At 46.2% G+C, this 27,100-nt stretch overlaps 1 protein-coding gene and 1 long non-coding RNA gene across 2 annotated transcripts in view; both read left to right on the forward strand.

Annotated features, from left to right (window-relative positions):
* The first annotated feature begins 11,691 nt into the window (after nucleotides 1–11,691).
* LOC144177899 (uncharacterized) lies at nucleotides 11,692–17,351 on the forward strand. The gene is made up of 3 exons (XR_013323879.1): nucleotides 11,692–11,825; nucleotides 15,304–15,419; nucleotides 17,065–17,351. It is a non-coding gene; the product is annotated as an uncharacterized LOC144177899 (long non-coding RNA).
* An 8,316-nt stretch (nucleotides 17,352–25,667) lies between these two features.
* LOC144177901 (uncharacterized) overlaps nucleotides 25,668–27,100 on the forward strand; it is a 21,093-nt gene continuing 19,660 nt past the window's right edge. The window contains exon 1 of the mRNA XM_077705488.1: nucleotides 25,668–25,814. Coding sequence (XP_077561614.1) covers nucleotides 25,668–25,814 — 147 coding nt within the window. The remainder of the gene's footprint in view (nucleotides 25,815–27,100) is intronic.

Below are 27,100 nucleotides of genomic sequence, written 5' to 3' on the forward strand. Positions count from 1 at the left end.
GTTAACGGCTTGATATACTAGGGGTCACAAAGGAAGAGGTGAGAGCCGGGGGGAAATGGGGGGCGGGGGCTGTCCTTTCTGCTGTTTCAAATGAATTAGCTGAATTGACTGGGCAGCACCCCTTAAGACAGAATAATGACCACATTAGATTGGGTGAAAAGTGAAACTGATGAGGCTAAGGCGTGTAAGGTATCAAATGAAAGGTCCGGATTAACGGAATCAAGCGGGGTAAATAAAAATGCTTCCTGATTGTAGTCATCAGGCAGTCATAATGAGTCATAGATTGGGTTAAAATTCAAAATGACGCTGCGAGGGCATGTGGGGAATCAAATTCAAGGTCTCGATGTTGGGAATCATTCGGGATGAAAATGAGTTATGGATATATCATGACGTAGTCATGGTAAGTCATAGATTCGGTTAAAATTCAAGTTCATGACGCTAGGGCGTGTGGCGTATCAAATTAAAGGTCTCGATGAGGGTAATCACGTGCTTTCTGATTATTATCATGACATAGTCAAAATGGGTCATAAATTAGGTTAAAATTCACAATGATGCCACTGGGTGTCCGGGGCATCAAATTGAAGGTTCCGATAAGGGAAATCACGTGGGACAAAAATGTGGTAGGGCTATATCATGAGATAGTCATGGTTAGTCATTGATTCGTTTAATTCCAAATTGATTCCGCTAGGATGTGATGGGTATCAAATTAATGGTCTTGATGAGCGAAATCACGTGGGAGAAATACAAAAATGCTTCCTGGCTATACCATTAGATTGTCATGGCGAGTCTTATATTGGGGTAAAATTCGAAGTGACCCTGCTAAGGCGTGTAGGGTATCAAATTTACGGTCTTGACGAGGGGAATCACGTGGTACAAATAAAAAAAGGTTTCGTAGTTCGAATCATGAGATAGTCATTATGAGTCATATATTGGGTTAAATTCAAGGTGAGGCCGCTGAAGCATGTGGGGCGTCAAATTGAAGGTTCCAGTGAGGGGAATCACGTCGGACACCTAAATAATGCGTCCTGGTTACAGTCATGAGAGTCATGGTTATTTTGACTGGTATGAATTCCATATGACCCTGCTAGGGTGTGTGGGGTATCAAATTAAAGGTCTCGTCGAGGGGGATCACGTGGGACAAATATAAAAATGCTTTCTGGTTTTAATTATGAGGATATAGCAAAAGGTATATAGCAAAAGGTACACACTCACACTCACACTCACATGCTCACTCACTCACTCAGACTCACTCACTCACTCACACTCACACTCATACTCTCACTCACACTCTCACTCTCACTCACACTCACACTCTCACTCACACACTCACACTCACTCTCACACTCACACTCACACTCTCACTCACACTCTCACTCTCACTCTCACTCACACTCTCACTCTCACTCTCACTCACACTCAACTCACACTCACACTCACACTCTCACTCTCACCCACACACTCACACTCTCACTCTCAGTCACACTCACACTCACACTCACTCTCCCTCTCACTCTCACTCTCACTCACACTCTCACTCACGCTCTCACTCTCACTCTCACACTCACACTCTCACTCTTACTCTCACACTCTCACTCACACTCTCACTCACAGGCGCACTCACACTCTCACTCACTCTCACTCACACTCTCACTCTCACACTCTCACTCTCACTCACACTCAACTCACACTCTCACTTTCACTCACTCTCACTCTCACTATCTCACTCTCACTCACACTCTCACTCTCACACTCTCACTCTCACTCCCACTCTCGCTCACGCTCTCACTCTCACTCTCACTCTCACACTCTCACTCTCACTCTTACTCTTACTCTCTCACTCACAGGCACACTCATTCTCTCACTCTCACTCATACTCACACTCTCACTCCATTCACACTCTCACTCACACTCACACTCACACTCAACTCACACTCACACTCTCACTCACACTCTCACTCTCACTCACTCTCACTATCTCACTCTCACTCACTCTCACTCACACTCTCACTCACTCTCACTCACACTCACACTCTTACTCACACTCTCATTCTCACTCACACTCACACTCTCATTCTCACTCCCACTCACACTCACACTCTCACTCTCACTCTCACTCTCACTCACACTCACACTCTCACTCACACTCACATTCACACTCTCACTCTCACTCTCACTCACACATCACTCACACTCACACTCTCTCTCACTCTCACTCACACTCTCACTTTCACTCACACTCTCACTCACACTCTCACTCTCACACTGACTCTCACAATCTCACACTCACACTCACTCTCACTCTCACTCTCACGCTCTCACTCTCACACTCTCACTCTCTCACTGCCTCAATCTCTGTGAGGCCACTTGAGTTCTGAATTCATTTTGAGTTCTCAGCTCATTTTGAGTTCTGAGTTCATTTTGAGTTTCGAGTACATTTTCAGTTTAGAGTCCATTTTGAGTTTGAGTACATTTTGAGTTTTGAGTTCATTTTGAGTTTGAGTACATTTTGAGTTTTGAGTTCACTTTGAGTTTGAGTACATTTTGAGTTTTGAGTCCATTTTAAGTTTTGAGTCCATTTTGAGTTTGAGTACATTTTGAGTTTTGAGTTCATTTTGAGTTTGAGTACATTTTGAGTTTTGAGTACATTTTGAGTTTTGAGTCAGAGTGAGTTCTGAGTTTTGCGCTCAATGTGAGTTTGAGTTTGAGTGAGCGCAGATGTGCTGCTCAGCATTGAGTCTGAGTTTGAGTGAGTGGTGATTCGAAAAAAAAAATTGTGAGTGAGTTTGAGTGAGCCGCGCCAACTTTGCCGAGGTATGCCGCTGAGCACTGTGTAGGCGCGGCTCCTGCTGTGGTGACAAACACGGAGCGCATGCGCGTCCTTGAGTACTTGTAGGCATGCAGCGTAGAGTTTCATACTAATATATTAGAGGTAAATCTATCGCTGCAGTCGCGGGCCACAGTGGGCGGCGCCATTGCCGCTAGCGACGTTCCTCACTTGGCTTAGCTAGCCATATGGCTTCCGTTTTGTCTCGAAGCCAAACTCGACAAAAAAGGGTAACATTTTTTTTCTTGTAAGTCGTACATGAAGCTTCTAAATAATCACTGACAAATTATTTTTGTGGAGGGTCAATTTTATAAAAACAAAACAAACTTCATGAACCTTCTAGGGTAATATTGCTGCTTTTTTTACAGTCAGAGCCAACTTTTCAGCCTGTTCATGAGCCATGCAAAGGACAAGTGGAACGTGCCTGCCCGGTACATGACCGAACGCTCGCTGATGCGCCGCTCCCCTAGACAGTGGCGCCAGATTTTCCTATAGTGTATACTAGTGTGAAACTCTATGGCATGCAGGTCTTTTAGCTTTCGGCCGGCGCGCTTCGATTGTCAGTAACGCGCCGGAGGCGATGGCTTCATAGCATTCCGTGCGTATACGATTACACGTCTGCGGCATCTGGGCCGATAGCACATGCGTGTGCGCATGTGTCCTCGGCGTACTAATCTGTCGTTACCCTAAATGATATACTTGACGCTTTCTGTTCTTTACTTTATCATTCAAATAAGATAGACGTAACCTGCTAACTGCATCAAAACAGACAAACAACCTTTCGAAGGGCGATTATGCAGAACAGGAACAACACAGGCGCAAAAGGCGGTCATTTGGCCCTTCTGGCCATAGATTGGTAATCGCGGCAGAAATAATAGCACAAAGGCTTCGCCTCGGGGCGCCTTACTGAAAATAATAGCGTGGCTGCTGAAAGCCAAAACAAATTGCATTCCTGCGCATGCGCACGGAGGGATGTGCGTGCGCGCCGCATTGGTCTCGACAGCAGGCGCCCTGCCTCCACAGGGCGCAGGCTCGGTGGTTTTCGTCACCCACTTGCGTGGTCCGGAATATTGTGGCAACGCCTGTACAAGGATTTCTTTTTTTCAAGTGGCACGTCGTAACGCTAAACGTCCCGCCAACCTAATTGGAAGGCTTCTTATAAGCCTAATTAGGCAATTGGACTGGGCGCTGTGCCAAAGTTACGGAAGGAAAAGGGACTGAAACAGAGGAAAGGTGAGAGTGCGTAGGAATAAACAGGATTTCTGCACGCGCCTCTCCGATATTCGCACTCACTCGGCAGTTTTAAGCCCGTTCTACATGGTGCGTTATTCGTCTGCGAATTCCGTGGAATGAACTTCCGCACTTGCGAAGTTCGCAATGCCTGAAAATGTCGTCTACACGGCCTGCGAACGTCGCGATTTTCGCATTTCAGAGGTCCATTGTTTGCAGACCAAATTAAGTCTGCCACAAGAAAAGCTTGCTGTGATTTTAATAACTAGGTTTTCTTGTAGTTCCTGGGCAAGTTGTTTCAGGTGGTTTTCAAGTAAATGAGCTTATTTGCGGTTTCATATAACAATCGCCAATTATTTGTCAATATACGCACACATAGCAGAGAAGACAAACACGGCAATCAACCCTGGGCTGGATTGTGGTGCGTACCTAGCACCACAGCCACCTTTATAGAAAGTATAAAGGAGGCTATGCTAGCACATTTTGCTGTACCTCGGATGGTTCTTGTCGGGTTTTTTTGTACGCCTTTTCTGTGCTGTTATGTCCACCACTTGCGCGGACACCAATTAAGCATTGTTGTTTCTGGGCAAGTTGTTTCAGGCAGTTTTCAAGTAAATGAGTTTATTTGCGGTTTCATATATCAATCGCAAATTATGTGTCAATATACGCACACATAGCAGAGAAGACAAACATGGCAATCAACCCTGGGCTCGCTTGTGGTGCATACCTAGCACCATGGTGGCTAGACGCCACCATACCATAGCATTCTTTATAGGAAGTATAAAGGAGGCTATGCTAGCACATTTTGCTGTACCTCGGATGGTTCTTGTCGGGTTTTTTTGTACGCCTTTTCTGTGCTGTTATGTCCACCACTTGCGCGGACACCGATTAAGCATTGTTGTTTCTGGGCAAGTGGTTTCATGCAGTTTTCAAGTAAATGAGTTTATTTGCGGTTTCATATATCAATCGCCAATTATGTGTCAATATACGCACACATAGCAGAGAAGAAAAACATGGCAATCAACCCTGGGCTCGCTTGTGGTGCATACCTAGCGCCATGGTGGCTAGACGCCACCATACCATAGCCTTCTTTATAGGAAGTATAAAGGAGGCTATGCTAGCACATTTTGCTGTACCTCGGATGGTTCTTCTCGGGTTATTTTGCACGCTTTTTCTGTGCTGTTATGTCCACCATTTGCGGGGACACCGATTAAGCATTCGTTTAAAACTGCACGCGACATCATGTTGTGAGCGCACGTGCATTTGTTTTGGTGCGCCCGCGCTTATGCTGCGCTCGTACAAGCAAGGCCATCTGGTTGTTAAGCATGCAAATGGTGATGCCGTGACGTTCACATAGCTGTGTTCCTATTGGCCTCAGGTCCGGCCCTTCTATGCCGCACGAGTGGCGTCCGTGGGGGCTCCCCGCCCGTTCCACACATTTGGCACTTTGCCGCCGCAACGAAAAAAGGTTCTTTTGCCGCACGAGCGGCGCCGCATCTGCAAAGTCGCTGGGAAAAGTGCACCATGTTGTACGGGGTTTAGACTGCGGCGCAGCGGTAAGCGGACACCGAAGGCGTTTTAACGGCGTGCACAACCCGGGCCTACCCGTTCGGCAGCTGGGCTTAAACTTAAGCCTTTGCGTTTACCACATATAAGTGTGCGTAAATTTAATCTGCTTCGTTTCCCGGTAATATAGACTACGTATATTGTCGTATATCACATGCCTTGAGAGTGATTTTGTAAATTGATACTTAGAGGCCAGAAGACGTTCGTGTGTCTAAGTGGAGAGTTGCCACTGATGAGTGATTTGTTCGCAAAGTGCCTCAGAGAGCTTTCTGTTCGGTTTACTAGATGCTGTGCCGAGTCCTGTTTACGAAGAATGCACTTCAGTACAAAATGACAGCAAAAAGGACTTCGTGTAATCGGATCTGATGTAGGACCGATGGCGACCGAACCACTGAAAGCACCCAGGGAAAATTCCCCTAACGTGGAGTATAATAGATGGTACACGATCGAATGAAATCAAGTATTGGACGGGAGCCCGTCTGGCCGAGGAAACGCAAGATACAAATTAAAAACAGACAGCGACCACGAGTGTTTAAAAAAACGAAAAAAGAGGTTTTTTTTCGTTATTTAAACACTCGTGGTCGGTGTCTGTTTTTAATTTGTATCACACGATGGAATTGTACAAGCCGAGTGACAGGGTGCGATTGTGTGCACCCTGCTTTTTCTCGGCTAGGTGACATCACACGTGGATCAGTTTCGTGCAGCTGAACGAGTAAGAAGAGAGTGGTCTTTCGGCTTATTTTCTAGTTTACCCAATTCTCACCGAAATTTCTAGATTAAAATTTACCTTCAAATTTCTGTTCCTCTTCTTGGCTTTCCAATAGCCCCCGGAATCTAGCACCGAATTGTCATTTCTATTTTAGCCTTGCGCTTCGCCCAAGGGCTTCTCAAAACGTTATTCATCCGGCCATTGGAGCAAAAGCGATTCACAGTACGACAATAGGGGCGTGTGATGTAATAAAAGTTCTTCGCATGACGTGCTTATGGCAATTACTTCGACAAAAAAATTTCTGAGTTGGCTGCTTTGCTGGGAGAATAAAACGCCAAACTGGAGCTAAAACTTAGCTTGTACCGAAAGTAACGATATAAGCGTTACACTTATTGCAAGGCGTATAAGCAAAATTTTTAAGTCTTGTGCTTGCGTAATGTGGTGTGATTCATCGTTTCCCAGAGTTAGCTTGGGGCGATAACCGGTCCGCGGAAAATTTGAAAAAGTAATTTAGGCAATTTAGTGGTTCTAATTACTTCTTAGAACACATTACAGGTTCCCATACTACATGCTTCTTTGTAGCCATAATGTAGGCCTTGCAATGATTTCTGAGAGCCCAGTGTTTATTTATTGCCGCTCTGTTTTTAGTTCAATTACGTCGTGTTGTCAGCCGGGTCAGGTCGGGTCAAGGCGCGTTCCCGCAGAAGCCTAATGAGGGCGGCTTCTGTGGGTGCCTCTCGCCAACAAAAAATCACTGAACGAACCTAGTAACGCTATCCCATAACACGACCTGGAAATAAACTGCTATCCTTGCGTTTATTCTCTTGCCTGTCAAGCTGGTAATGCACCCTTTTATATTGCCTAACCATGCTTCTTTTAACAGACATGAAATAAAGTGCCTATACCTACGTCTATTTCTTTTCGTTACTTTAAAATACGTGTCCATCGTTGCCACAGAAATATTTTTGTGTAAAACTGTGCCTCAGCTTAATATATACTTTAGCAAATTAAATCACCTGACAAATATCATACGAAAGCATTATGTGCCCCATGATTTTGAATACCCGAAGTTGTAAACAGGGGATGGTACCCAAAGTGCCGGCGACACCATATTGCTAAAGCAGTGGCGGTCCCAAGGGGGGGGGGGGGGGGGGGGGGCGATCGCCCCCTCCCCCCCAAAGAGGTCCTCAGCGTCTTATTTTTTGTGTGTTTTTTTTAAGCATTACACTTGCGCGAGGTTAAATCCCACTTGAGCGAGGTCGCAAACGTGTTGCGACCGTCAGAAACGAGGACTCGAGCCAGCCGTTACACCGCCCAAGGGGCGCAAAAAACCCCTGTGTGGCTAAGTGATTTGTGCACAAGGGGTTAGACCGCACACGCGCACACCCCTGCATGGTTATCACCTCCTCCGCAGAACTGGCGCAAGGAGGAGAGCGGTTTTTTATCGTCCCCCCCCCCCCAAAAAAAAAAATTCGCCCCCCCCCCCCCCAAACCCAATCTCTGGGACCGCTACTGTGCTAAAGGAGTCGTGGAAGAGACGGGAATCGAACGTAGATACGTGTTGTTACAGGTAAGTGATTTGCGGCGACGTAACGCAAAACATGGCTTTTAATGCATGTCGCTTCAATGTGAAAGAAAGGGTTCCGAGAGGAGAAATAAAGCACAAAACGACAGCATGTCCCTTGTGGCTTTGTGGCGTGCAAACATAAGCCACAATGGTTTCACATTCAAAACCAGTAAGTGCACTTAAGTGCACACCGCAAGTTTAACTAGGAACTTTAAAGGGGCCCTGAAAGGCATTTTGAGCACACTAAATGAACTAGCGCAATCGCTAGATTGGGTCGCCAACGTCACCTGTGCCAAGTATTACTCTTTTACGCGCAGCGGAAAGCTCACACTTTTGTTGCAAAGTTTGTCGCTTTTTTCTCACCCTTTCCTTCGTGTTTTTGGACGCCGCCATCTTCACATGTCTACATCATCGATTCCCAGATGTTCGTCATGAGCTAGACATCCTGCTATTGGGCGGCTTTTTCACGCACTTCCGGCAAAGAGATGAGTCGTCTGCTCAGCGTCGGCTCGCCGGTTGATCTGCCAGCGGAGTGCCGGAGTGCTTTGACATTTTACGACAAACGAAACAAGTGTAAACAAACGCTTAACCGTTTGTATTGAATGCAACACGGCCATAACACGACGTGGATTTTATCTTACGTGAGTACGTACCATAAAGAAAGTCCCGTGGCACTTCTTTGGTGCAATCGCAGAGAACGCCCTGAGCCGAATGCCCGGGTTTGACGCGTACATTTTATTCAACTTCAAAACAATCCAGAGATGCGTTTCGAACGAACGCAACGTCACAACATGCGTTGCAAGTCTGAACCGCGATTGACAGACGATGAGTTGCCTCCTCCTGCCCGTCGTAAATACGGCACTCACCTCACACCCGTTTTGCGGGGACGAGCAGCAAGTCACAACTCTGGCGCGCAAGCGAGAAGGCTTTTAGCCAGGCACACTGCACATACCCCATGCGAGGTTGAGTGGTACGTCGTTCGAGAAAGATAATCCAGACCATGGGAAGCACTATCCACCCGCAGAAGTACAATGTCGCATTTCATCGCGAAACGAACGCGTCCACAACACACAGGAGGCGATGCACACACACACACACACAGCTTCGGTCGCTGCATTGGCTTAGCTGCAAGCTTCGTTCGGACAATCAGCGATGCTACGACGATACAGAGCTGCGTGAGGACGACGTGCTAACTACTTCACGTATTTAAAAACACAGGGGCAAAGAACTAGGTTCGTCGGAAGCAAAAAACCTTTCCTCCATTATAGTGCCTGAAATATACTGGCTAGTGTGCCGAGGGCGGGCTCCAGGCGGGCGCCGGGAGCGATGTACGCGGCCGTCTGCCGCTTGGGGCGCTGCCATGCGGGAGTGTGCGCGTTCATCCGGCCCGAGCAGATCGCGCGGTTACCTCCGAGCTGCGTAGCAGACGGCAGCGGCAGAACTTTCCATTCCCGCTTGCGACGAAAGCGAGCGAAAGCGACGGGAATTCTGTCGCGCAACCAAAATTTGTCCCGACCATTCGACAAAAACTATCGTCGCGCGACAAAGCGACGGAATTCCTGCCGCTCTCACTCGCTTTCGTCGCAAGTGCGAACGAGCCTTTATGCGCAATCTCCGCCCCACATAAAACAAGCTCTTGCTTGTCACCTGAGCATACGGTTGATATCTGACTGCGTTACACTGTGCTTGCCAGTGTATTTAAACGATGTCACTAGGTTTGAAACGTACGCGCTCGGCGTGCAGCTTTGTAAACGCAAGCGGTTTCACATACGCACGCTATTTTGCTGCTAATAGAGTTTTAGTACAGAGTTTGTGGCTTTTGCATACGCTAAACGCTAAATTTTTGCGTCCCGCTACGTGACACCGCGATGGGAGTTTTAGTAGAGCGTCTCATCAGTTTTGCGTAGCGACACACTAATGCATACGGCGCCATCTGTCAAATGTTTTCCGAAATGTCTCGCCGGCTGATCTGCTAGCGGAGTGCCGGAGTGTTTGGACATTTTACGACTATCCAAACAAGTGCAAACAAACGCTTTCCCGTCAGTGTTGAATGCAACACATGGGTGCAGCTTGTCAGAACACGGGTTCTCGCTGATCGAGTGCAGCGTTGGTTTGCTCTTCGCCTTCACGTTCATCGCCGCTGATAAAGCGATCCGATCCGGCGCGTTTTGTGCACGGGTTCTGTGTCGGTTGAAGATGTCTTTTTTCACATGCCGCCGGTAGTAGGAATTACAACCACCGCAAAATAACACCCGGCACCAGCGGGGCCACATCTGAGACCGCGCTTTTTGGATAAACAATGCGCGGTGCACCAATGGGAACGAGCGCACGATTCTCCCCACGCGGCTGCGAGTTCGCCGCCGATACCAACTGCAGCCCTGCAGCTACGTACACCGCGAAAGGGCAAGGCCAGGCCGCACACATGCGGCCAGGTCATTCGTTCGCTTTTCCAGCCTGTGTCCATGGTGTCTACAGAGATGAAAAAGCCGAAAGAGCTGGCCCGTAGCAGACGGCAGTCTGTGGGAGCGCAATAGCGGAAGTACGTCACCGCTGAGGAGCGGAGCATCATGGGAGGGGAGGCCAACAGCGAAGAAACAGTTGAAAGGAGGAGGAAATACGGCGCGACGATAATTCGCAGTTTTTGATTTACGATTTCTCAGCTAATACTCATCGCTTTAACAAAATTCTTGCAGGAGGAGATTGCTAATACATTGCTTTATTTGGTTACATGTACATCCATGCATCGGCGGAAGGCATTTCAGGACCCCTTTAAGTGACAAAAATGTATGGGATGAAAACGATAGCCGCGTATCGGCTCCTTTTTGCAAATGCCGACGAAAGACGATAGTAGACTGCCTGCCGTGCCAAGTAAATGCCTCCCTTTTCTTTCCGCTCACCTCTCATGCTGTTCCTCTCCCGTCCTGTTCCTCCCGGATAACACGCTAGAGCATTTTCTCAAGTCAATTTAAATTTACCGCGTTCCACTGCTCCAAGTCAAGTGCCTCGATGCCAGCGCGGCTGCACGGCGAAGACTCGCTTGAATTGAGGCACACTACAACAACGTTTATAGAACCACGTTGACCTGCTCCACGAGCGTTTTAAGCGGAACGTGGAACTTATCTAGTCGAACCATTCGTTGCTGTTGCCGTTTGATTTCTTAAATGCCGCCAGGAGCTTTAGTATCGCGGGCAACAGCAGGCGACGGTTTTCTGCAGTTGATGTAGTATTTCATTTGCTATCGCAAAAAACAAGCATCCATAATATTTTTAATACTGGAACAGTGCAAATATTACTTAGGTATTGATTTTTAGCTGATTTGATTATGTGTTGATTTATGTATTGATTGATGCATTGAACTTGTTCAATAATGTTGACAAGTATGGACATTGCACCGGAATTACACGTTTATATTTGGCTGTTGGTAAATAAGACGATTGCGCAGTTTTCGCTTTGGCCGTGTGGCTGAATCGAGTCACAGACAGAGAGACAGACAGACAGACAGACAGACAGACAGACAGACAGACAGACAGACAGACAGACAGACAGACAGACAGACAGACAGACAGGACAAAATGTATGCGTTTAAGTAGCCCAGGAAAGACTATGGTCCTTAAAAATGAATGAGATGAGGTGATATATTTTCTACCAAGCTCGTCGTATAATTTTCTGCACCACGTTAGACCGTTTCCCCCATCACTTCAAATACACTGGTTGTTAACGCTACCCGACAGCTCGTTTGATAGAAAAGCCCTCATAGTAATTGCTTTTACTTTTATTTTCATCCCTCAGACGAGCGCACAACGCCTGAAAACGGATGTCCTACAGTTAACAAAGATGTTTTCGAAAAGTATGATACATCGTTGCCTTTCGCACGGTACTGTAATCATACATTCAAGAATAGCAGAGAACAGGACCACTGGGTTGCTACAGTAAGTACTTTGTTTAGAGTTCGTGTTTACAAAATTGTTACTATGGCACAGCATACTCTGGCAAATTGATTTTTATAGTGGAAGGAAATGGTTCTTGAGAATTTTTTTTTAACAGGGCTTAGAATGTGGGTCAGCTACGCAATGATGTAGGAAGCATTTTTTTGTTTCAACAACACAGGCAAAGACTGACACTTGAATTTTTTATGAGGATATACTGTAATTACAGTCGGTAAAACGAAATAAAATAGCATGTCAATTGCATGCAATTATTAGTCATAGATTAGGCTTATGTGAATGAAGCCCCTGTATTTAGAATATATTCTATCTAAGGGCTCAAGGAAAAGTAAGTCGCGGCATGAAAAGAATGAATTGGTAGGTTTACTGGGAACAGCAAGTACACCTAAAGGAAGTGGGCGCAAAACAAAACCCCATTTTCTTGCAATTCCCAAAATGGTTTTTCGTAAAATCGTACCTGTATTTTATAGATCAGTCTTCTTTGAGTATCCTGCAGAGCTTTAGTTCATTTCTTATATCCAGATTGCTTTTTTATCTGTAAAAAAGCAAACAGGCAGGCACTCGCTGCAGCTAAAACCACCGCAAGCCAACATCAACGCTAGCATTAGGACCGGAAGATTACACGCGAGATGTATATCACTTAAATGACGAAGGCATTGCAGCAACTGGCGACAACAAACCATGACAGACCTATTGATAGACGTTCCGGGTGATATAGCTTGAGTTAAAATTCAATGCTTTCGCATTCCCGCACGTGCACAGTCCTATATTTTTTATGAATTTTTGTTTGTTTTTACTTGTTTGTTTTTGTTTGTTTTACGAGCAGACAGAAACTCGTGGTTTGCTTAGAGTCTGGCCATCCAAAGTTAGTAAAAAGAGGCAAAGTCAGATGGCTCCCTGTAGGCCGTAAAAAGACGTTGTCACCACCTCACGGAAGACATCTTCGCAACCATTTGGCTGGTTTAAAATCTAGCGGTCGTTCTACAGAAGTTTTTGTGCCAGAGATTGTCTGATCGCGTTTGATAACAACGTGGAGCACTACCTACTCTCTCTTCGTACTTTCTCTCCAGCCTATTCTTCCTCCACTCTCCATCAATCGTTCTTGGCGACTCTTACAAACGGACTCTTTTCCTTGTAGAGTTCCTCTCCCCCATATCCAGCCCTGCTCATGCCCATATACAAACTGCCCCCAATGCGGCCAACGCGCCACTCTGAAACACTCCATGTGGGATTGCCCTTACGACCACTTCCCTCAATCTCCAGCAGCGAGCTTTCGAAAGTGGCGTTGGATAGCTCGAGCCCGGACATTCAGGAGGCCCTGGTACGGAGGGCTACCGAAGTTGCGGATGGCCTTCACCCAGCGCCACCAACCCTCAGTAAGCCTGGCTCAAATAAAACTTTCCACATGCCTTTCTCTTCAGCCGGAGATTGTTGAGGGCGTTGAAGCAAACAATAGGCCAAAGCACAAAAAAGAAAATAAAAAAATCTAGCCGTGATTGCCTACATACTGAATTCCTCATAAGTTAAAGGTGCTAGGAGCTTAAACAAAATGAGCGCTAAAAACCAGGACAAAAACAAACAAACAAACAAACAAAACGAAGAACGACGAGACAGTGCTAGGAGCCGAGCGTGACGTGGCCGTAGTCAAAAAAGCAAACAGAGGCAGAAGCGATACCGCAATCTCAATAAGGCACAGAGTCCCAAGAAAAACTTTGTTAAATGACCCCTCCTACAAGAGCGGACCCGCCTAATGGTGGACACCGCATTGCCCCGGGGAGATGCTGTACGCTCGTGAAGACTAGGGCGGGGACACCTTCGCAGTTGCGGTTTTCCAAATAAAGTTTGCTCTCTCTTGCTTGGTTGGTGTTGTTTCCAGCTTTCACTCGACCTGATGAAACAGCTGTGTTGAACATACAGGCCGATGCCTAAACACTAAGCTAAGAGAGCCCCGCCATGCGTGTGCGCAGGCTAGCGGCCTTGGAAGCTTGGCTCCGCATTGCAAAGTGTGCGAATGCCTTGCTTTGTTCCAGAAAATAAAGGTCTTGTTCTGACCGCTAAAAACACCCACAAAAAAGTGAGATGATGGAGGCATAAAGCATGACACCAGGCGAATTTGGTGTGTGATTGAGCATACCCTCCTCATCCTTAGGCACGTGCAGAGTTGCTTTTTTGAAAAACGTGCCCTAGTTGTAACGGCCTCAGAGCCACAGGATCTGTAGATTACGCCGCTGCGCAGTGTATATATATAGATATATAGATATAGTTGAAATAGATATATATTTATTTCAACTGTTTTTGTGTTTAGGACGGCGTTAAGTTTCTGCCTCAACTATCCCCCCCCCATACACACGCACATTTTTATGTTTTTATTAGGAGGTGTTTTAAAGAGCAACCATTTGATACTTTGCTTCTTTCTGCTGGAGTTGTGTCTTCCCTTCTCCGTCCTTGTTTTGTACAGCCTAATAAATGTGTGAGTGACGCGCCCCCACCCAAAAGCCTACAGTCTCGTACCGACGTCTTCATCAAACCTTCAAAGCTTGTTAAATGCTTGAGTCAATCAAAATTGAAAGCATATCGTAGTATATATTCAGAGCAACCGAAATTTTTGACGCATGCGTAAATAACGAGATGAGATCTCTGCAATAATTTCTCAAGGGATAGAAAGCATATTTTTACTTAAAGTAAAAATTCCATAAGGGATCGTTAGTCTTGTTTGATAAAATCACCACGTTTATATGCAGGTGCTTGTTAGTTTATGCGAGTCTGCAGTTACACCAAACCCTTTTTGGGTGAGAAGAGGGACAAGGTCAGGAAAAGGAGTGAACATTTAAACATTGGGATGGCGGTACATGGGTGACCTGCGCAGCTGGAAGTCATGGCGCAATCATCGGGGGTCATTGTGACAGTGTGGGCGAAGCGTATAGCGTGAATGCTTGCTTCTTGTTTTTAGTGCACAAGAAAGGGGTGGTTCATTGAGAAGAAAAATGCGGGCACCGAAGCCTGTGGACGTGCTCTAGAGTCTCGCGCAGTGTTAAATTATCGCACGCTAACACATAAGCACAGAGGTGTATCAAATTGGTAAGAACTGTAACCAACTTGATAGTTTGTCAGGCAGCAAGCTCAATCCAGCAAACAGTCACACATTAAATTAAAGACCTACACAATATATTCCACCCCAAGATATCTGTCCGTAGGCTCTCACAGCCAGTTGGATTAAGCTATGGCGTAGTGAATATCTAAGCATTCGAGCTTTGGGAGCCAAAACTGTTTTGCTGAACTCACTACAATATTTACTTAAATTTTATATTTTCTCGGCAATGTTAATATTTGTTCCTATAGGGACAGCGAAATGTGTGGCGGGGTTGAACGACAACGAAGGAATTACGAAATAAGGAAATGTTTCTGCAGCTGTGTTGGTAGAAATTTTTAACACCAAGTATATATTTGCGCATGTTTCTTCTAGGTGAGCACCGATGATGTATGCCAGTTATGCTGCGCCCGGCTTCGTATTTGGACCCGGGTGCACTACTCTGTCCGTCCATGGCCCAAAACACTGAGCTGCCGAGGTAAACCACCGAGGTAGGTTTAACCTTCTTTCGCATTTAGGGAACAAAATGGTTTGTCGAAAATTTAACAGACTGAGCCTTAGTTCAGTCGATGGAGCATCCGGGGTCTTTAAGGCATACAACCTGTCCACCGAATAAACCAACCTACTACTGCCATCCTCAAGTGTTTGTACTTACAGATAATTCGAGACGATCTTCAAGATATATTACAGTGTCTTTTACTCCGAATAGGTTGTCTGGATAACTCTCGCGATGCTTCAACAGGCATGCTGGCTGAACGGTGAAATGAAACTCCAATCGCGCATTCTCAAACAATAATCCGCTGGCAGGTCACCAGGACGCCAGGTGCGTTCACATAAAGTAAATTTGTTTTTGGTTCGAGCCATCTCCCCTTATCCTGGAATGCGCTCGTGGAATATCTTCAATGAGACAATGTGGCGCAGAGACAGTATGCTGCCGCACTTTTGATGTTCCTAACGGACGACAAAGGAATAATTTTGTTGCGACACGGAGGATTGATTAAAATTTGGGAAAATAAGAATTGGCTGTGGTTGTATCCCAGAGTATTTAGACTTCAGTGCGGAAACACTTCCAACTGACGTCCCTGGACTTCGAGGATTGACGATGAGGGCTTGACAGACGCGACGAGACGATGAGCCGAAGAGTTGGCAAGTAGTGGCAGGGGGCAGACGGAGGCATGCGCTATCCTGATGTTAGGCCTAATTTTACACTTGAGGTGTAACATTGTCAAACGTCACCCGAAGGTTGACGTGCAATTAGTTGCACGTTGCATTGCCGCTCGTTGAGCTTCACGCTGGAGCTGGAAAAGGTGATTGGCCATGGCTGGTATTATAGAATCAGAGATAAGAAAAAGGCACACGGATAAAAACTGAGCACAATGCTTTTGCCCCGACATCTCAAGTGATTCAAACGTACGTTAACCCCAACGTGAATCAAGCTCTCGCTGACAGTGGAATACGCAGTCATAAATGTGTGCCTTACTCCGAAAAACGTGGGTGTTTCGTTTATGGCATCCGGAATCGATGTAATACAATGATAATGTAATACAATGACAGTTATAAAATTATAATACAAGGTCCTCGGAACGAAATGTGTTAGGACCTATAGTGCGCGTCAATTACGACCGACGACGGTCTTCTGAGGAACAGTGCTTGGAGATTCGTTTTCTAGAAAGAACAAATTCGGCCGTTTGAAACACACATTCAGCAATTCATTTAAAAACCTGTTGTTCTCTTTATGACCTGTTTGAAAGCAATGACGTTGAACCCTATGAATTTTTTGTCGCCAATGAAAATATATACATTGTGTTTATTCACATGTTCCTCTTATGATGATGTTGTACAAGTAGTGTTCATTTATTTACTATAGTTGTCCATTTAGACGTTGTTCCGCCGGTTTTGTTCAGTACTTCCTACTTGAGTTTACCTGACTTTCGTATTTAGCATACAGGTCCCGCCAGGAAGGTGGTTAAACTCTCGGACTTTTTCGATGGTATAATTATCACAGGATATCTTGGAATACAAACGTTATGGGGTAAAATCTAAACCTAAACTGCGTCTTCTTAAAAATGCACGTTAGGTTTTTCAGGCTAATTCTTGACAGAAGTCGAAAGCTGTTTGTTTTCTTTTTTTTTCCAGAAACACGAACACTAACTGAAGCGTCAACTTATACAGCATCCAAGGGAATTGAGCCCAATCTCAATGTCTTTCACCTCATCCATCTGGGTGGTAGATCAACCTGGTTAAGTCATGAAAAAAAAAAGAGAACATCAAAATGAACGTGCTGTTTTGTTTGTACTGAACATTTTGTATCGTGATTGGGGTAAATCAGCTGTTGCCTAGGGATGCAAGGCGCACTGACTGTCCAGGAGCTAACAAAATGAAACCTATCAGTAACAAACACGACCAGGATTTAGGGACACGCGCCGCCGAAACATGATTGCGCCCTCTACCGGCGCTTCGCTCGTACGGGGAGCGTAACTGAATGACGCATAAACCATATTGCCGCTGTTTGATAACAAACACAGCTACGAGAAACAACTCCAGGATATCCGTAGCATGGCTCCAGCGGCACGCTGTGGCAAAATGTTAGGCTTGTATGACTAACGTACGAGGTTCCCAGGGCGTAAACGTTTTCATTGGCAGCAGCAGAAAAAGTTTAGACGCCCTCTGAACCTCGTACGTTAGTCATACAAGCCTAAAATTGAATTGTGCCACAGCGTGCCGCTGGAGCCATGCAACGGATATCCCGGCGTCATTTCTCCTAGCGATCTTTGTTATCACACGGCAGCTGTGTGTTTTATGCGCCATTCAGTTACGCCCCCCGGACGAGCGAAGCGCCGGGAGAGGGCGCAATCAGGGTTCGGTGGCGCGTGTCCCGAAATCCTGGGCAATAATTCTTTTTCCCTTTGCGGAAATTCCTAACTTCTTAAAAAAGGAATAAGTCCAGTGTGCAAGTTGCAATACTTATGCCGTCTGGGAAGTGCTGGTTGTGAACAAGTCAATAAACTCGAATTTAAATTTTGGTGTCTTTTTGTTTATACCCCTAGCACACATGGGTACATAACTGCTGCTGATTTTTTAGAATAAATTCCTCTGTAAAAATTTGCGCAGCTTGCACAAGTGGTGCAACGATGGAGAAACAGCGAAGCTTGGGTCGACCTAGCCTCTTGTGGTTTTGATAAGTTTTGCTAGGTTTTGCTATTCTTTGCTAACCTTTGCTTGGTTTTTTTATGTTCTTGCTAGGCTAGGATGAGTGGTGAAGTTTGAGGCCAAGTGTAGCCGGATTTTACAAGGCCGTTCCGGTCTGTCCCCCGCACTGACATCGAATCTTATGGGGGAAGAAGCCTGGTAAATCACCAGCACTGATGTTTCTCCAGCTTTGCAACACTAGTGCAGGATGCGCCATTTTTTTGTATATTAGTGTAACAAGAAATACTATCCCTTTAAAATTATATGGTAAGGGTTGCGCGTATGCATATGCCTTTTGTACTCACACTGAAGCAGGCGCCAAGGCCGGCTTAACTGTTATAATACCCTAACTGCGGTGGTGCACCGTTTACAGGCACCGCAGTTTTTTTCTTGGTATTTTTTGCTAACGCCACCCCACAAAGCTGAAGCCTAAGGATTTTCGCTGTTAAAATAATTCAGCAAATTTTTTTTCCCTGGCACATTTTTTACTCCTCAAACTGCCACAGTTGTCCGATGTAGGCAGTATTGCATCCACTGACAAAAAAAGCCATTTCTCCGTGATGCCTTAGCTTAGCATACAAGTTAGCTTGTATGGTTAAGAATATATTAGAAAACAATATTCCATTCTCTCATTCTATTTTTCAATGGCGACATCGGGAAACACGTAATCAAACCAACCTTCGTTTCAACCTCCCTGTTATCCAGAATAATTATGGTAAACGTAGTATAGCGTTTTCCGGAGCTGTGATCTGGAATCTTCTGCCTTTAGATATGAAAACTAACGCCAATTTTACGAGATGTGTAAAAGAGTTTTTTCGGGATGGAAAGTATGCATCACCATTGTAGCCAAGCGGCATTTCTTTAGTGTTGCTTCTCTTGATGTGTGTAATGTGATTTTCCACTGAAATGTTTGACCCGCGTACAATTTCATGAAGCCTTTACTGCATGGGCCCGGGTACTAGCCAGATTGGCTAAGGGCCCAGATGGTAAAACTGTATTGTATACAAAGAATGAAATAAACTTTCTTTCTTTCTTTCTTTCTTTCTTACCCAAGATGTCGGAAAATGTGATGCTAAAGTACTGTTTTGTTTAAAGTGCTCTAAAGACCGTCTCTTGTGCAAGGGGTAGTCATGGAGTAGCTCAACGAGTAGCTCAAGTAGTTCTGGCTACAGCTGCCAGAACATTCCGATTTACCAAACGTTGTAATCGTACAAAAATGATTATTAAACCGCTGTAGTATCTTATTGGTGCTAATTCCAACTGTTTCTGAGATATGAGAAGAACGGCCAATTTCCGAATGAACAAAATAAGAGGCTACACAATCAATCAGGTTATTTTATTCTACTGGCAATGCCAGACATTACCGGATACTACAGAGCTTTAGCACGTGTCCATTAACGAGAATGTCTGAGAAATGCTATGGCTTGAGGGGATTAAAATATTCCTTCCTCTTCTAGACACTTGCAATACCCTGCCTGTTACATGTAGGCAGTGTCTCGTTTTAACATTTACTTGCTTCTGCAATTCAGGCGCTATTACTTAAAGCGTTTTCTTAATCGTTGGGCCAGTGCCTGTTTGCCTCCGAACGAGACGCTCGCCGCGCGAAATATTCATTGCATTTCAGCAGAAGTGATAGTTCAAATAAAGAAAAAGAAGTGGGCTTAAGCTGGCCATGTTGTGAGACGAACCAACAACCGGTGCACAATTTGTGTGACAGAGTGCGTACTAAGAGATGGGTCTAGAAGAAGGGGAAGGGCATTAACCCGATGGAGGGATGAAATAAAAAAATTCGGCGGTAAACTCTGCACTCGAGCAGCGCAGGGCAGGAGCGGTTGGAGGTCTACGGTAGAGGCCTTCATCATGCAGTGGACGGGGGCATGCGCTGTCCTGAAGTTAGGCCTAATGATGACAGGTTTGGTATGTTCAAAATTTTTGTTGTAGCTCTAAAAGTGAATCAAAGCTGCTAGAAAACTATCAAAAAAGAATCGCGTGGATAAAGCAAAATATTTTGTGCGCCTTTAGGAGAGGTTTATAAGAAATTATTGAATTGAACTGATGTTCGGGCAATAAAAAAATCACCAACCCCTCCCCTGTCGGTAACAGGTGTGCACGCGAAGCTCGTAGGGTAAGCACAATAAAGGAGGCATGATTGTTTTTTGAAAAATGTGTTGTATATTTGAAAGGGTGCGCTGTAAGCAATGGGAAAGTTTTGTCGTCAGTGCGGGTCAATTTTACAAGCTAGCATTGCAGACTTGTGGGCACAATGGTAAACCCCTTCAGCTCCCTGTCGTGGTTTCGCCTGGCTTTCCAATTGCCGAAACTTAGGATTAGCTCGCCAAGCACGCTCACGTTCAAGGGCCCCCTCCCGTTGGAGTTGTTGCAGCGGTGCCCGCTCTTCAATGGAGCGTACCAAGTGCGGCCTACCCATGGCGCAGCCGACGAAAGCGCGCGGAGCAAGCGAACATGCCTTTCCCCTCGGAGGAATGGAGCGCCTGTGCCTGGATGGGAGGATGGCGTGATCTGGCACGCCACTTGTGGGAGCGGCGACTACTGTGGAAGGAGACCAAAAGGGGCATGGTTTGGGCCTGTTGGGGATGCATAATGGGAACTGAAAGCGCAAATGAGACACAGACACAAAAAGGAGACAACAGGACGTCCTGCTGTCTCCTTTCTGTGTCTGTGTCTCATTCGCGCTTTCAGTTCCCATTATGCGGAAAGAGGGATGGAAGAGGGGTGCGAAGAAGGAGTGTTTTGGCGTACGGCGATGACACGGATGACACATGTCAGCCAATTCAAGCTTCGCTTGAAAACCAGTTGAATAGTGTGCAGGTGTCATTACTCTGTGGTCGATGTTGGAATGCAAGGGGGATATAACAGGTTACTCCCCAGAAAAGACTGGGTGAGATGGGGTGCTTTTTACAGCGACCGGCATAAAACAGGGGCCGGAGAGAACTGACTACGTGGTAGTATTTTGAGAACTAACGAAACCAACAAACGGTAAGAAAGGGGCAAAGCATTGTCTAGGAGGCCAGATTATGCCAAAAAAGCTGTTTGTTAGTATTGTGGTACGCGTGACCGAGGAGAATGGTGGGGAAAAGCAGTGACTGAAACGTTGACGTGGCAGCAGTACGCAAGCCTTCCATCTTGTTTGTGGAATCACGGGAAGACAGGTGGTGTCAAAAATTAAGAAACGCAATGATAAGCGCAACATTTCATGAGTTTTTTACCAGTACGCAAAACCTAACCTTGAGAATAAACAAAGCCGCTGTGCGCATAACCACAGACCCAAACAGCCACTTGGTGAGAGTGAGAGAGAGAGAAAATCATCTGTTTATTAGATGAAAGCAGAGAGGTTTGCCGGAATATTCCCGTCTACATGTTACTCTGCGGGGATGGGGAGAAAGGAGTAAATGCCCTAAAAGAAGTAGGGCAGAACAGAGGGGGAAAAGGAGAGGTTAACAGAAAAAGTGAACATGAAACTTTGCGTGGTGACGTAAAAGTCCAGACGATCTCATAGGTGAAGTTGTAGATTGTCTTTGCGACGCCGATTTCTTGTAGATAGTCAAAGAGGCTACCAACACTTTTCTCTGAGATGATGGAGAGGGCCAGGGTCCAAGGAGACCTTTCAAAGATTGAGATCGGTAGTTCAGGCACTCAATCTTTTGTGCCAGGTGATTTCTTTCCTGGATGTATGCCGGACGCTCTAGAAGGACGTGCTCTACTGTTTCCGGCATTCCACAATTATCCCAATCACGCACAATGTTTTCTGAAAATAGACCACTGCGGGTGCTTTAAAAAGAAACTCTCACCTGTTCCGGAGGTTTAACCATAGCAAGAACATGCCGTCGCTGTGGCAGGACGGCTACAGACACACATAATTCAAAATAAATTAATGTCTTTGTACTGATTTTGACAATATGACCTAAAAAAATTACACCATCTTCCCGTGGGGAACCCTGATGAGGATGCGGAGCATCGTGGCGGTTCCGTGTGGTTCCATTATGTTGCCGTTATGTTGAGTGATCTGGTTTTTACTAGCGCCAGAGGGAATTCCGCGTCCGGGTCCACACCGGTGGCAAAGGCACGCAAGTGCTGTTGTGTTACGGTGAGTAGGCGGTGGTTCTCGAGGCGCCGAAACTCGTCCATCATGTTCTTGTCGATGTTGTCTCTGTGGTAGAATCGGTAGTCTCCGTCAGCTTTGGTGAGGTAAAGGTTGTTGACATTATTGCACCGGCTGAGAGCAATGTACACGCCCTCCTCTTCGCAGCTTTGTCTTCTCGTTCTTCTTCTTCTTCGGCGGTTCCTCTACGGGAAGATGACGACGGTGGTTGAACGCGAACCTATCTCGTGATGGATTCTTTGGTTGGCCAATCCTTAGGGGCATCCTGCCACAATCAGCATAAGAGGCTCTGCGGATGGGGCTGGTTGAGCTGCAAGGCGCGTGGCGCTTCCTACCACAGCTTTCCCACGGAAAATTCAGCATCCCCCTCTAAAGTTTTCAGGTCGTCGTTTCCGTTGACGTTCAGCTTCGCGTGCCTTTGTTGTATCAGTAGCTTCTTGACGTAGTTTGAATGAGTCAAGGACATAAGGCACGTTCGTAGCACTTACTCCTGTCCCGGATTTGTAGCGTAGTGGGAAGAGCACCACGTACCTCCCGTTGCGGCCAGAGAGTCGTGAGATCGAAACCGGGTGCCGTTAACTATTTCTTTTTTTGTAGTGTAGTATCACGGAGCTGTGGGTGTAAGGAGGAGAGTTGCGCATGCGCAGTGAGCGTGTGGACGGCGCCGCCATCAACGATGGAGGACGAGGCGAGCCTAAGAAATGCTCCGCATTTAAAACTGCATATACAGACGAGTTCTCATTACGATTCCCAGGCAGTAGTCTGAATCGTTGGTTGCATAATTTAAATGTATGGTATGCCGTGACCAAGATGTCTTGCGTCGCATTGGGCATACGCACATTGCTCCACCGAATGTAACTTTCTTGTTGAACCTACTCAAAGCTACAGTGCAAGATAAAATGGGGCTGCCCGAACGTGGTATTTTTGGGACGTGTGCAAACTGTGGGTTATTTATTTATTTATGTCGAATACTGCTAGTCCTTTGCGGGATGGTACAGGGTGGGAGGATTGACACATTTTGTCAACACATCAAGCAATGAAACAAAATAAACGCATCATGAGGGATACATTTCCAAATGATTGTACCGTCATTGCGTCATCAAAAATCTGTGCCTCAAGGGCATTCCAGTCTTCTATTGTCCTAACAAGGGGAGAATGTGTAAAATCATCAATTCTGCTATTGTAAGGCGTAAAAACATAATGATGATTCACACGGGGAGGGACTCTGCTACGGCGGAACAAATAGCGCGACTAATCTAAATTGAATTTATTAGCAGGTAGCTGGTACCAAAAATTCAGTCGTGCGATTTTTCTGCGTATTGCCAGTGTCGATAAATGTGCCACAGAGAGCAAGGTGGTTACGGAATGCGTTTTGCGATAGGCTTAAAATATAAGTCTCTGTATGCTTTTAAGTTGGTTAGTCTGATATTGCTGGTTAGGATCCCATATAACACTGGCATAGTCCATTATTCTAAGGAAGGACGTACGACGGCTGTGTAAGCCTTAAGCTTAACAGTGGGCGTTGCATGCGCCAATTTTCTTTTCAAAAATTCAAGTTTTCGCTGAACAGATCCACATGTTATTTACCTGATCCTTCCAATTGAGGTTATTAGAAATGGTGACACCAAGGCCCTTGAGCTTTGTCGTGCGGGCTATTTGCTTTTTCCCTACAGAGTAATTAAACTAAGTGGAATCTTCTTGTTCGACACAGTCATACACGTGGACTTTTCAAAATTAATTTCCATATTCCATTTGGAGCACGAATTATGAATTACTTACAAGGATTTTTTAAGTGATTCTTGATCATCTATTGGTTTCACTGGGTAGTACAATATACAATCGTCCGCAAATAAACGCACTTCAACACTGGTATATAAATTCTCGGTTATATGATTAATATAAATCAAGAAAAATATTGGCCCCAACACAGACCCTTGCGGTACACCAGAAAAAAGCGGTAAACATTGGGAGTGTTCACCATTAATTTCAACAGTGCTGCCTATGTGACAAGCACGCTTGAATCCAATTCGTAATTTGTTGGATGAACCCAAGATCATAAAGCTTTTGAGGAAACCCACGAAGCATAGATCGTGCTTTTCTACACTGTGGAAGCGCCGTGGTTTTTTTCACATCCTGCACAGAACACACACACACACACACACACACACACACACACACACACACACACACACACACACACACACACACACAAAAACACCCTTGCCTTCAGTTCTTTTCCTGTTGTCTTCGTATAGGGATGACCCTTAACACGCTTTCTTTCATTCGCTGCATGTGCAGCCTGTGGACATTCTTCTAGCACTAGGCATGCACACGTTAACTGGCGTCGTGCTTTGGCGGGCCAACCAGCAGGCTGACAGCAAATTTGGGTTGGCTCGGAAGCATCATATTTTTTGTTTGCCAAGAGTTGGAAGTGACAACTGCGCCTTCTTTTAATGGGACGTGAAGACTAAATAGACGTTCGGATCCTCAATACCACTTGTGACGTTCGGACGTTGCCGCCAGTGCCACTGTTCGTACCACTCGATATGCTTAGAATTCCGTCCTTCGCGGAGACGAGCACAAGCCGATCTTGAAGCACCCGCAACGCTGGCAGAGGACGGCGCGTTTAGCACTTTGACCCAGTGGCGAAGGCACGGGACCGTTGAAACGGTGTCTCCACCCTGCACGGCGGCGCTGGCGTCAAGCCACCCTACACCAGCCATGTTACGGAATACCTGCGGGTCGCACGTTGTCGTGGATGCTACGGCTGCTCGGAAAAACGACAAGCTACGGGATGAGCGCAAAAGTTGCGTCAATGCAATTGTATTCGATTGCACCTAAATGATCGGGAAGCGGGCGCGCTATCTGCTTCGCCAACGAAGCTGGTCAGTCATTCCTTCTGGGGTCAAAAGGTATGGTCCATCCTTCCTCCCCGGGTATGTGTCAAAGTTGAAAATAAATCAAGAACACACATTGCGCCTGCAAATGAAACGTCGAAAAATAGCGGGAATATAAAAGACGCAAGCGCGGGATGATTCGCAAGAGGGAAGCTGCCGTGGCCCGGATGCACAAAATCCCGGAACTTCCGCGGTTGGGTTTGGCCCCTCTGCTATCGTGATCGGCATCCGTTGCGGGTTTTTCACAAGTGCTACAGAACCCCATAGCGCGATACCCCCCCAAATTTTATCCTTACTAGCTCCAACCAAACGACGCATTGGTTCTTGCTTACCTTGGGCGGAACGAGTAGACTAAATAGGGGAAGTTCGCGAACTTCTTATCTCGGGGTTTGACGGCTCAAAAAAGGCGAGGTTACTGGTTAATACCGCTTTAAGGCCTGCCTCAAGACCAATCTCTCGCATAGCCACGCACCACGCGAGGGGTCCCACAGTGCAGCAGGGGGTCGGAGGGCCGACAAGCAAGGTCCGCAGCAATGACCCCAGCCGTGCAGCCATCGGCACCGCCGGCGGCACCGCCGGCTGCCGTTCCACCTGCCGTACCGCCTGCCATTCCATCTGCTGTACCGCCTGCTGTACCGCCTGCTGTGCCGGAAATTGAACCCCCAGAAGCACCGGCCAAGGTAGGCACCAATTTCTTTAAGAAAGTGGATATACTGCCGGCAGCAAGCGCTTTAGCTGGTAGGGTTATTTTACCGGCACTGTCTTCTGGCTGGTTTTTCAGGACTATGTCATTGTGACTGGCATGTCTGAGTCTGCAGGGAGCACAGTTAGCATGAAATTTGAAGACCGAAGGCTCCTAGCGCGAGGCGTAAACGAGTGTCCCGGTGTTTTTTAGTACGCGTTACGAAGCGTTTCAGTGCGAGGCGTAAAGGAGTGTCCCAGTGTTTTAGTAACGCGACTACATGAGAAGAAGACTATGGCGCCGACGACAGGAGACGCCGACAGCCAAAGCCCCTAAAACACACAAGCAAATAGCCCCATAGCTGGTCACACGTGACAACACAGAAAGGGGGGTTAAGGCTGCGCACGGCTATGTCGATGGGTGTAATCTTGAAGTACAGTAGAATCTCGATAAACGGAAATCGCTTAAACGGAACAGTTGCCTGGAATTTCGTTGGTTTTGTATTCAGATAACGTAAAAAAACTCTCGGTAATCGGAACTAAAATTTCCGCATCACTGTGTAAACGGAACCAGAAATGGCACTTCTTGTGAAATCTACTGGCATAAGAATCAGCTTTTTACGGTTCTGGCTGTTTCGTTCTTGTTTTTTTTCTTCCTCCATGCTTTTTTAGCCTTGTTGGCCTCGTAAGCCTCGTCTTGTAAGTGGTTAGCCGTGTTAGCGCAACGAATGCAACATCGCAGCTCTTGTTCCAGTCGTTCGGTCTCGATTCTAGACGCCGAGGCTACAGGGCTCACCTCCTGTCGCCTCGTTCGTGCCATCGTTGTGCTATTCGTCCTTCATTACCACGTTGCCGTCTTCTAAATTCGGTGGCTCGTAAGCGCTCGCGAAGTTGAGGCCTCTAGCCTCCGTGAAGATGCAGTTGCAAGGACTCAAACAAAAATAATTGACGCATTTTGTAGTGCACAGCGACTCATTGTTGCCAAATCAACTTTGTGAATGCTGTGCCTACGCTTCTTGTAGTTTTCTTGCTTTCTGAAAACTATCAGCTACAGTCACTTTCTAGTGGTTAGAGTTCCATGAAATGCCCTTAGATGTGTGTACGCACATAAATTTGCACCTTAGAACATCTCTCCCAGTAAACGGAACTCCTTTTAAACGGAACTAATGTTTCCGGTCACTTGAATTTCCGTTTATCGAGAGTCTACTGTAATGAGATATTATCTAATAAGACCATCGGTACTTGCATGAGCGATGCTATAGAGGCTGGGGCGAACGGTTGAACC

Source organism: Haemaphysalis longicornis, unplaced genomic scaffold, assembly GCF_048455015.1.
Source record: "Haemaphysalis longicornis isolate Haplotype H1 unplaced genomic scaffold, Haemaphysalis longicornis Haplotype H1 scaffold_333, whole genome shotgun sequence".
Lineage (NCBI taxonomy): Eukaryota > Metazoa > Arthropoda > Arachnida > Ixodida > Ixodidae > Haemaphysalis > Haemaphysalis longicornis.